Source organism: Sorex fumeus, unplaced genomic scaffold (assembly GCF_029834395.1).
Source record: "Sorex fumeus unplaced genomic scaffold, SorFum_2.1 ptg000122l, whole genome shotgun sequence".
In the NCBI taxonomy this organism is placed as follows: domain Eukaryota; kingdom Metazoa; phylum Chordata; class Mammalia; order Eulipotyphla; family Soricidae; genus Sorex; species Sorex fumeus.
Window position 1 is genome coordinate 39,375,244 of NW_026606179.1, and position 10,975 is coordinate 39,386,218.

A 10,975-nucleotide genomic window follows, 5' to 3' on the forward strand; every position below is an offset into this window, starting at 1 on the left:
AGGAGGAGGAGGAGGAGGAGGAGGAGGAGGAGGAGAAAGAGCAGGAGAACAAGAAGACCAGTCCGAGAGAGAGTTGAAAGAGAGAGTTGGGGACCAGAATTGGTGCCACAGCTGACAGATGGAGAAGGGAGTCCGGGAAGCACTGGGAGGTTCTGGGAAGGGGGGTGGATGGGCCAAGTGGAAGTTCACAAAGACAGAGAGACCTGGGAGCTGGCAGCCCCAGCACAGGCTGGTGATGGGCCAAGAATCAGAATCGTACCCAAGGGATGGTCCCTGAAGGGAAACATCTCTGGGGTCCCAGACGGGCCTCAGTTCCAGCGGAGACCTTAGGCTGTTTTCCTACTGGCTCTTGTTCCCACTAATCACTGAGTCAGCCCCAGGCTCCAGGCAATGGCTCAGTGGCAAAGTGCCTGGTTGTGAGCTTGGGGCTATGACCCCCAGTGCCGCCCTCCTGCACCAAGCCTGGTGCACCAGCAGCTCCCCTTAGGGGGATCCCCTGCCCTACCGCAGGCGACATCTCCCCCCCCACAAACACACATGCAGATAACGAGCATGTCCAGCCCCTGGGAAAGTCACCATCAAGCCAGGGGGAGCCGAGTCATCACAACTGGCCACCTAGGGATAGAAGGATGGGGGTAAAATCAGCCTCTACACCACCACCCCACTTGCAAGACGGGAAGGGATCCCCTAGTTTTCCAGAGACACGGCCAGGGCTGTAGGGTAAGCAGAGCCAGGGCGCAGGCAGCCAAGAGGCCCAGCACCGGGGCCGAGTGGGGGGGATTTCTGCAGCCTCCAGGGACCCAAACGTGGGGTCCCCCTGTGAGTGGTTCCTGGCCACAGAGAATTTCCTCCTGAGTGGAGGAAGTGGGAGTTCTCATTTCAGAACTTGAATGTCAGAGGTTCTGGCCTCACCGGTGACTAAGAGGCGCAGAAGCCTACGACAAGCCCTTAAATACGGGACCGTCCTGCCACCTCCGAACATTGCAGCCACTGGAGCTCTGGGACATCAGCCCTGGCACATCAGCTGAAAGACATCAGCCTCGGGAACCTCTGTCGGAACATGGCCACTCAGCACACCTGGCTCCTGGCCACCTTGGCCCTCCTCGCTGTGGTCCTTGGAGTGACTGAGGCTGGTGAGAGTGGGGAGAGGGAGGCTTGGGGGTCTTCCTGGCTGGGGAAAGCCAACAGCTAGTTCTTGGCTTTGTCACGTCGTTTCTCTGGGCCTCGGTTTACTGACCTGTTCAAGGGGCATTTTGAAGACTCAGGGCCTCTCTCGGCTGTGTCTCAGATTGATTGGAACTAGGGTGGATCTGGCCGGGGTCCCCAACTCTAGGAAATCCGCACATAGGGCACTGGTGAAAAGGAGGCACCAAGCGGGACTGGCGCTGATGGTTAGAGGCAGGAGCTGGGGACAGAGGCTTTCCTGGGAAGCAGGACCTGCCCTTCCATCACCCCACCTTTGCCCAGGACCTGCCCTCAGCATTGGGCTCTCGTCCCCTGTAAAAGCCCTGGCCCTGAGCCAGGTGATGGAGCCGGGAGTCAGCAGCTGTGAGGAGCGATCGCTCTTTGCTATTGGGGTTCCTGCCTGTTTTCCCTGCCTTGACATCCCCAGAGGACTCCAGTCAGAACCAGAAGCTGCTCTCAGAGAGGGTAGCTGACCCATTCTAGGCAGAGCCCAGGGGTCCAGCTCAGCCCCTGTAGGGCAGGACTCTACCCACACAGGCAGAATTGGAGCTGAAAGAACCTTCTAGAACTCCTGGCACCTCCACCGAACACACCCTCTGGGGTGGCGGTTGTCCGCTCCCATCGGAAACTCTGGGTGGCCTTGATGGTGCGGGAGCCTGAGTCCCCGGCCACAGAGCTGGCCACAGAGTGGGACGCTGCATCCTCCGGGGACCGGGGAGTGGGGATCTCAGGGTCAGGACACTATGGAGCCCAAGTTGGTCACAGCTCTGGCAGGCAGGGGTGGCGGGGGCTGCAGGGAAGGTCTCGGTGGCCCTGCCCCTGAGCACCCCTCTCCCCCAGGCCCCTACGCCGCCAATGTGGAGGACAGCACCTGCTGCAGGGCCTACACCCGCCGCCCGCTGCCCTTGGTCGCCGTGAAGGACTTCTACTGGACTTCCCTCTCCTGCCGGAGGCCTGGCGTGGTGTGAGTGGGGTGCTGGGGTGCCGGGGTGGGTGGCATCAGGAATGTACCACGCCCCAGGAGAAACACTCACAGTCATCCAGGTGGCGCTGGGCCAGGTTAGCAAACCTGTGCTGGGTGCCAGCCCTCGTGGGCCTGACGGTGTGCGGTGCTGGGGCAGAGGGCGCAGATTGTGCCGTGAGTCACCCGGCGAGCCAAGATGCCCCTGTAAGAGCAGCCCAGCCCCCTCCGTGCCTGGCACTGTGGGAATCAGCTGCCTCTCCCCAGGCCCGGCGGGTGACCCAGCGGCAGAGTCCTGGGCTGTCCGAGGGCTCGTGCCTGGCGCCCACTGTGACTCTCAGAGATAGACCCATGAGCAGCTATGGCCATGCAGAAGGCCTCTTGGCGTCTTTCTCTCATTTCCTCACCTCCTCTCCCACCCAGAGCCCGTGCCTGCTCCTGGCCCTGAGACCAGGCCCGGCCTCTCCAGGGCTCCTGTCTGCACGGCCTGACAGACACAGGGGAGCCAGGTTTCCCTCTGGAGCATTTATTTATTTTTTTTTTTTGGTCACACCCGGCAATGCACAGGGGTTACTCCTGGCTCATGCACTCAGGAATCACTCCTGGTGGTGCTCGGGGGACCATATGGGATGCTGGGAATCGAACCCGGGTCAGTTGCGTGCAAGGCAAAAGCCCTACCCGCTGTGCTATCGCTCCATCCCCACTCTGGAGCTCTTTGGGTCTCTCTTCACCTCCCTCCCCTCACTCCCATTCAGAGGCTTCTGTGGTGGAGGGCAAAGCAGGATGGCAGGAGGCCCTCCGTGGTTCTGGTCACTTCCTCCCGGAGCCTCAGTTTCACTGTCGGTTAGAACAGGAGGAGTCACCTCCATTTCTTTTTTTTTTTGTTTGTTTGCTTGCTTGTTTGTTTTGTTTTGGGCTTAATCCTGGCTCTGTGCTTAGGGACACTGGGAATCGAACCTGGGTCAGCCACAGTCAGGCCAGCACCCTCCCCGCTGTGCTCTCTCTCCTTCATTCACTTATGGTCATTTATGGCTCACTCGCTTGCGCTTGGTTGCAAGGGCTTGGCTGGTCATTGAGTCCCGGCAGAGGGCCCCCCAGAAGGTCTGACCAAGCCCCCTTTTCACAAGGGAGCAAGTGGATTCCAAGGGGTCTTAGGATTCCTTGAGAATCACAGGGCACTGTCAGAGCAAGTAAAAGGGCCACACTCCATGCCCAGCACCTACCAGATGCTCAGGGAGAGGCAAAGACACGGATGTGGTTAAGTCTGTAGGTGGAAGACTCTCTAGAAAGAATGTAAGAAAGTGAAAGGGGAGATGGAGGCTCAGCATGGATATTGCTGCCTTCTTTGTTCTTTTTGTTCCCCCGGTGATCTCCGGGAGGGAGAGGGGCTCATGGGAGCCAGAATCTCCTAAGCCCCAGGGAAGGCTCTTGAGAGTCAGAACAGGAGTGGAGGTGTTTTTAGGGGGCGGTCTGCCTCCCAACCAGCTTGGAGCCCCCAGTGCTCATGGTGACATGGCCAAGCCCCCCCCCCCGACCCTCCCAGGGGCCAGCTTACTGTTGGCTGCAGCGGGAACAAGGTCAAAGCCTGACCCACAATTCTACAGGGCCTTGGGCTGGGCCTCCTGCAAGCCCGGGTGCCCCGGTCTCTTGGAAGGGCAGGAGGGGGCACATCCCAAAGATACACACACACACACACACACACACACACACACACACACACACACACGGCCCGCCCAGTGCCCTGCTCGCAGCCACACTGAGAGGTAGGTCTTATCAGCTGCATGTGCAGGCATCTCGGTGCCTCCAGCTGGAGGAACCGGGCCATATCAGGACCATTAGCAGGGAAACCGCATGAAAGGTGCAGGCCGGCTCTTGGTACAATTCTTGGGCTTCTCCAGCTGCCGTGGCCTGCTCTGCTCTGAGAGCTTCTGTTTCTGAGGCCGCCTCCGCTGCTCAGCAAAGCCCTCAGCATCTGGGCCAACGGCACTTACAGACACAAGACTGGGAGCAGCCCGGGGGGTGGAGGGGTGCGCTCACTGGGTGGACTCTGTCTCACAGTGCTCGGGGCCCCCAGGGGCACACTGCCCATGCCCAGGGATAGAACTCGGGGTCTTGCTCCTGCTCGGCACGTGCAGAGGGAGTACTTTACTTATTTATTTTTGCTTTGTGGTCCACATCCGGCAGTGCTTGGGGGGCTCTTCCTGGGTGGTGTTGGGGGGTCCTGCAGTGCTGAGGATGGAGGTCAGGCCACCCCCACTTAGAGCGCCCCCTCCAGTCCACTGGGTTGCCGTCCTCAGCCCAAGGTAGAGCTTCCACAGATGAGCTGCTTCCAGAACTCACACTGGTGCCTCTCCCAAGGTGACGCCAATTTTAGTCACAAGCTTCTGCAGCCTCCTCATCCCTGGCTGGGCCTGGGTCTCAAGGCTGGGGCTGAGGGGTCCCAGAAGTCCTGGAGAAACATGTTTGCATGCTTTAGTAGGAACATACTTTTAATTTTTCTTTTTTGGAGGGGGGAGTGCATACCCAACTGTGCTTCAGGCTTATTCCTGTTCTGTGCTCAGGTGCGGGGGGCCCGCCAGACCACACTCCGGCCCGTGGAGGTGGCCCTAGGATCCGTAGGTGCAAGGAGGGACCAACCGAATGAAGACACAAGACACAAGAGACAGAGTGCAGTTTAGAAACAGAGATAAAGAGACAGGACAGGACAGGACAGGACAGGACAGAACTTTATTCAGGGCAGCAGGGGTATTATATACTTTGCGATGCAGGAGACTATGCTTACATCACAGAAGGCAATTACATCACTAGGTCATATCATATATTGTTAGGAGAGTTACAGAAACTACATGTTTCATGTGCTTGATTAGTCAGTGTCAGTTACTTCTTATTCTTGGGCTAGCTGTGACAAATGTTTTCCTTTAGACAACCATACATAGCTCATAGGCTGCGGTCAGAGCAGACGCAGTACCAGATTTGCACTAGTCAGGACCCGCTTGTTCAGGGTCGCATAGGCCAAGATAACCATACATAGCACAGGCACGTAGGCCCTTGGTCAGTTAAAGGGCCAGCTTCCCACACTCAGGGATCCCTCCTGGCAGGGTTCGGGGGACCCTATGTGATGCCGGGGATTGAACCCGGGTCAGCTGCATGCAAGGCAAGCATCCTCCCTGCTGTACGTACAATCGTTCTGTCCCCGTACAAGTACCTGCTCTATCTCACAGGTACCCTGCACACTGTAGGTGCTTCCTGGGTGCTAACCACTCCCTGGGCAGCTGTCTCTGCACACAGTAGGAAGCTCCCACTTGGCAAGCTCTGGGGGCGGGTGGGTAATCCACTGTGGGCTCAGGCTGTGCACTGACCTCCTGGCATCCCACCCTGCAGCTTACTGACCGTCAAGAACCTGGAGATCTGCGCGGACCCCAGCCAGGCCTGGGTGAAGAGGATCATCCGGAAGTTGGGCAGGGGAGGAAAGATGCCGGTCTGAGACAGGGACTGGCTCCCCCTGACCGAAGCTCACGGATCCCCCCCCTCCTGCCATGGCCGCTGTTCCGTGACACTAGTCTCCGTCCCTGCAGCTGTGGCTCCCATTCACGCCTCCACACTGACACCTCAACCCCCCTCCAGCACGCTCTGTTCCCCCAACCCCTGCAGCTGGAGGGTCCGACGAGTCCTGGGCCATCACTCCCTTCCTCCCCGGCTCCCCGCAGCCCTTCAGATCTGGCCCCAGACCCGCCTCATCTCCCCTCCTGCATGGGGTCCCCAGCTCCCAGCTCCCCAAGACCTTTCTGTGCAGCCCCATCCCCGGCCCCTGCACGGCTTGCTCCTGACACACTGCACATCTGACCACCACACACCAACAGCGTCAGTCCTGGGATTATTCCGGTCTGTAGCCAAAAGCTTAAAAGGGGGCGAAGGACGCGTGTGCAGTGAGGAGAGAGGAGGGACCACTATGGGAATGATCACTCTGGACAAGAACTGTGCTAGAAGGAGGTAAAGTGAGACGTGTGACGGCCTTTCCGTCACAGTACTGCAGGTCACAGTACCTAAATACCTAAAAGGGGAGAAATCGGGGGAAGAGAGAGAGAGACAGAGAGACAGAGAGGCAGGCTGGGGGAGTGGGGCGTAGGGGTGACGGAAGGGAAACTGGGGACACTGGTGGTGGGAAATGTACACTGGTGAAGGGACGGGTGTTGGAACATTGTATGACTGAAGCCCAATCATGAACAACTTTGTAACTGTGTGTCTCATGGAGATTCAATAAATTCTTTTTTAAAAAAAAGTGGCCCAAACTTGCCTTTGGCTCTGCAACCTTCCCACCCCTGGACACTGTGATTCGTTCTCCCTCGAGGGACGCCTGGACACAAACTTGTGAGCAGGCTGGCCGGGGGTTCCGGGAGTGGGGACAGGCCTGGGAAATGAGGAAACGGTTGTGTGGTGGGAACAGGAAGCCCAGACATCGGCCCACTGCCCCTCGCTCCTTCCCCGGCAGGTCTAGAGCCTCCTCCCTCGTCAGCCACTCCTCATCCACTAACCACCCCACCTGGTCCTTTCAAGGGGGGCCAGAAGGACAAGGGGAGGGAATCGGGCTGCAGAGACCCCACCTGGTCTCTGTGGCTTGGGCCCACCCCGTCTGTGCCTCCTCCTGGGGAGATCTTCCACGTTCCTGGTCAGGGGATGACCTCCGGGCCAGTCCTCTACGGAGCCAGGCTGCCCAGCTCATGCCCTGCCCTCCTGGTCCTGTCCATCTTCCAGCAGGCGGAGAAAGAGAACAGGAGCTTGGGGTGGGGGCCGGAAGGGGAAGGTGCTCATCTCATTGACCCGTGCACCCTTGACACAACTTGGTCACGTGGCCGCTCTGAGTGCAGGGGAGGCTGGGAACTGCTCCTGGTGTCCAGGGGGAAGAGGAGTTTGGGGAGCAACTGCTTCACTTGATCCTGAGCCCTCCACCCCCGGGGTCGTCCAGGCAACCGCATCCAAAGGTCCTGGTTACAGCTCACCGTGCCAGAGCAAGGAACAACCCAGTGCTCTGGTGTGTCTCCATTTCCTCATTCCAGGAACGTCTCAGCCCCCTCGGTCTCTGCCCCACGTTCACATCCATCTTCAAGAGCCTGTTTCAGCAGCCAGAGCCATAGTACACCAGCACTGCCAGGAGTAATACCTGAGTGCAGAGCCAGGAGGAAGCCCTGAGCATCGCCAGGTGTGGGTCGAATACAGAGAGAGAGAGAGAGAGAGAGAGAGAGAGAGAGAGAATATGACTCTCCCGGGAATGCTCTCTCCACTCTGCCTGCAACATGCTCATCTGCTTCTGAAAAACCCTGTTTATTAATAATATATTTTTTTAATTTTTACTAGTGAAACACCATGAGGTACAGTTGTAGACCTACAAATTTTTGTGCTTGGGTTTCAATTATACAATGATCAAATACCCATCCCTCCACCAGTGCCCATTTCCCACCACCACGGATCCCAGTATCCCTCCCACCCCCCACCCCCCGATCCCACACCTCTGTGGCAGGGCATTCCCTTTTGTTCTCTCTCTCCTTATGGGTGTTGTGGTTTGCAAAAGAGGCATTGAGTGGCAATCATTTTCTATAGTCTATAGTAGTCTATTGTCTACTTTCAGCATGCATCTCCCACTCTGGGAGGATCCTCTGAACACCCTTTGCTTGGTGCTCCCTTCTCTATCTGAGCTGCCTTTTCCCCTAGCATGTGCGGCTGGCCTCCAAGCCATGGAGTGAACCTCCTGGTACTTATCTTGGCTCTTCTTGGGTGTTAGTCTCCTATTTTGTTAGTTTATGTTCCTCAGATGAATGCAATCTTTCTGTTTCTGTCCCTCCCTTTCTGACTCATTTCGCTTAGCATAATACTTTCCATGTAGTACCACTTGTATGTAAATTTCATGACTTCATCTTTTCTAATAGCTACATAGTACTCCACTGTGTAGATGTAACCAAAGTTTCATTAACCAGTCATCTGTTCTCGGGCACTAGGGTTTTTCCAGATTTTGGCTATTGTGAACAGTGCAGCAATGAACATAGACGTGCAGATGTCATTTCGACTATACTTTTTTGCCTCTCTGGGATATATTCCCAGGAGTGGTATTGCTGGGTCAAATGGGAGCTCAATCTCTAATTTTTTGAGAATTGTCCATACGGTTTTCCAAAAGGGCTGAACCAGTCAGCATTCCCACCAGCAGTGAAGGAGGGTCACTTTCTTACCACATCTGCGCCAACACTGGTTGCTTTTGTTCTTCTGGATTGGGCCTTTTAATAATATTAATATTAACAAACACTGATGTTTTCTGTTCAGACTCGACACTCCCCGTCCAGTCTGGCTCGGCGGCACCAGCTGTCCAAGAACGTGGCACGGGAGCTGTGGAAGGGCACAGGACAGGGAGTAGGCAGCCTCACCTGCTGGGAGAACCTATTGCCTTGGAGCCTCAGTTTCCCCCTGTGTGGAGAGGGAGTGATGAAAGCCCCTCTCTGTGAACACGGTTAGTGGAACCCCACGAGAAGAGCTGGGACGGGAGGTCCAGCCACCGCACAGCTGGCCTGAGAAGACATTCAGTGGCCAATAAGCTCGAAGAAAGGTGTGAGTTGACCTCCCAGCTCAGTGGAGCATGTACAGCAGGTCCCGTGCGGGTCACCGGGCACCCACTAGGATGGACATTGTTGGGTGTCAGGGGTGGCCAGAGTGTGAAGAAGGTGGAGCCCCAGTGCCAGGGTGATTGATAGGAATGTAAACATGAGGGTGTTCTGGGAATCTGAAGGACAGTTCCTTAAAACATGCAAAGGAGATTTAGGCTGGGGTCTAACAATCCCATTTCTGGACATCTTCCCCCCATAGGTGAAGCTGTCCTTCAATTCCATACCCCTTGACTGGAATCCCTATAGCAAGCACTGAAGGCAGAGCACCCTTTGGGTGAAAAGAATTCCCCTTCAACACATAAAATCAAACACTTCTGTTGTTACACAAGTTATTCCCATTCTGAAGCCCCTACTGCTGCCATCATAGGGAGTCATGCTTTCATATTTTTCACTCTTCTCTTATTTTTCTTTCCTTTTTTTTTGGCCCAGCCGACCCGAGTTCGATTCCTCAGCCCCTCTCTGAAAACCCGGCAAGCTACTGAGAGTATCTCGCTCGCTCGCATGGCAAAGCCTGGCAAGCTACCCGTGATGTATTCCATGTGCGAAACACAGTAACAACAAAGTCTCACAATGGAGACGTTACTGGGACCACTCCAGCAAATCCATGAACAACAGGAGGACAGTGCTACAGTGCTACCCCCCAAAGAACTGGAAGAAGAGAGTACCAAAAAATAGCTTTGAGTCTTCATTCTCCCACACTCAGAGGGTACAAAGAACCAAGTATCTGAGCAGAATGAATAAACCAATGTGATCTCTCCAGACTATTAAAAGAAAAGAAAATTCTGAAATAGACTCTAACAGGGGCTGAACTTTGAAGGATGATACTAACTGAAATAAGCCAGTCATGTAAGAATGAAAGATTGTATGAAACTTAGAGGGGTCTGAATGACAGAGAAAGGACTCTGGGGGTGGGGGGCACTTTTTGTTTATTTTTCCGAATACAGTTTCAGTTTCGCAAGATGAAAAAGTTTTGGAGACGGTGGTGGTGGTCCAGCTGACGTAATCACGTGAATATGTTTTACTGCAGCTGGACTGTAGGCTCAGAAATGGTTCAGAGGGTGGATTTGGGGGGAGGGCCCCCCAGCTATGCTGGGGCTGGCCAGGGCCACTCCTAGCACGCTGGACTTGTTTGGGCCTGACAGTTTTGTGCTTGAGTCCAGGGGTGCTGCATTCGAGGGGAGTGGGGGGCGGGGGGAGCATGCAGTGCCAGAGACCAGACTGCCCCCAGACGGTAAAGTTCACATCAGGTGTAAGCTGCCACAGTAGAGGATGTGGCCTGGCCCATGCCCAGAGGTGATGAGGGCAGCCCTCCCAATTATCCGGAAAAGTGAGCTGGGGGCTGGAGCAAATGTTTGCTTTGCATGCAGCCAACCCGGATTCAATCCCCAGCATCCCACATGGTCCCCCAAGCACGGCCAGGAGTCATTGCTGAGTGCAGAGGCAGAGGTAAGCCCTGAGCAACATTGGGTGTGCCCCCCCCCAAAAGAAACGAGTGAGCTGAATAGATTTGGGTGTCAAAGGGAGTAAATAAGACTGTCTCCCTCAGTAGGGCCCCTTACTGCATGCCTGCTCCCTCCAACCATCCTAGTGGCCCAGGGTTTCCCTGTGCTCCCCACTCTGGCCTTCACCGCAGTTTCTGTTCTGTTCCCAGGACCGGGGGAGCCCCTGGTGTACCCAAGGACAGTGCAGACTGCCTGTTCCCCTGGGCATTCAGGCGGGCTCTGCCGTGAGGATAGTGTGGGCAGGGCTTGGGCACGGCTCCCCAAGTCCCCTCAAACCTCAAGGAAGGGGCTCAAGCAATAGCATAGTGGGTAGGGCATTTGCCTTGCATGAGGCTGACCTGGGTTTGACTCCCAAAATCCCATAGGGTCCCCCTTGCACTGCCAGGAGTAATTCCTGAGTGCATGAGCCAGGAGTAACCCCTGTGCATTGCCGCATCACCAGATGTGACCCAAAAAGCAAAAAGCAAACAAACCTCAAGGAAACCCTTGCTTTAGCTCCAGGATACTCCATTTTCTTTTCTTTGTTTTTTGGGGGTTACCTCACCTGTCAGTGCTCAGGGATTACTCCTGGCTAGGCTCGGGGGACCATATGGGCTGCCAAGGACTGAACCTGGGTCGGTCGTGTGCAAGACAAATGCTCTATTTGCCGGCCCGTCTCTAAACCATGCTCCGCTTTCCCA

General features: G+C 55.9%; 1 protein-coding gene across 1 annotated transcript; it reads left to right on the forward strand.

The window, feature by feature from the left end:
- Positions 1-1,060: 1,060 nt before the first annotated feature.
- Positions 1,061-5,630, forward strand: LOC130043691 (C-C motif chemokine 22-like). Its single transcript, XM_056136110.1, has 3 exons — positions 1,061-1,133; positions 2,026-2,149; positions 5,528-5,630. Exons 1-3 carry the CDS (start codon positions 1,061-1,063, stop codon positions 5,628-5,630), a joined length of 300 nt encoding a protein of 99 aa, XP_055992085.1.
- The last annotated feature ends 5,345 nt before the right edge of the window (positions 5,631-10,975 follow it).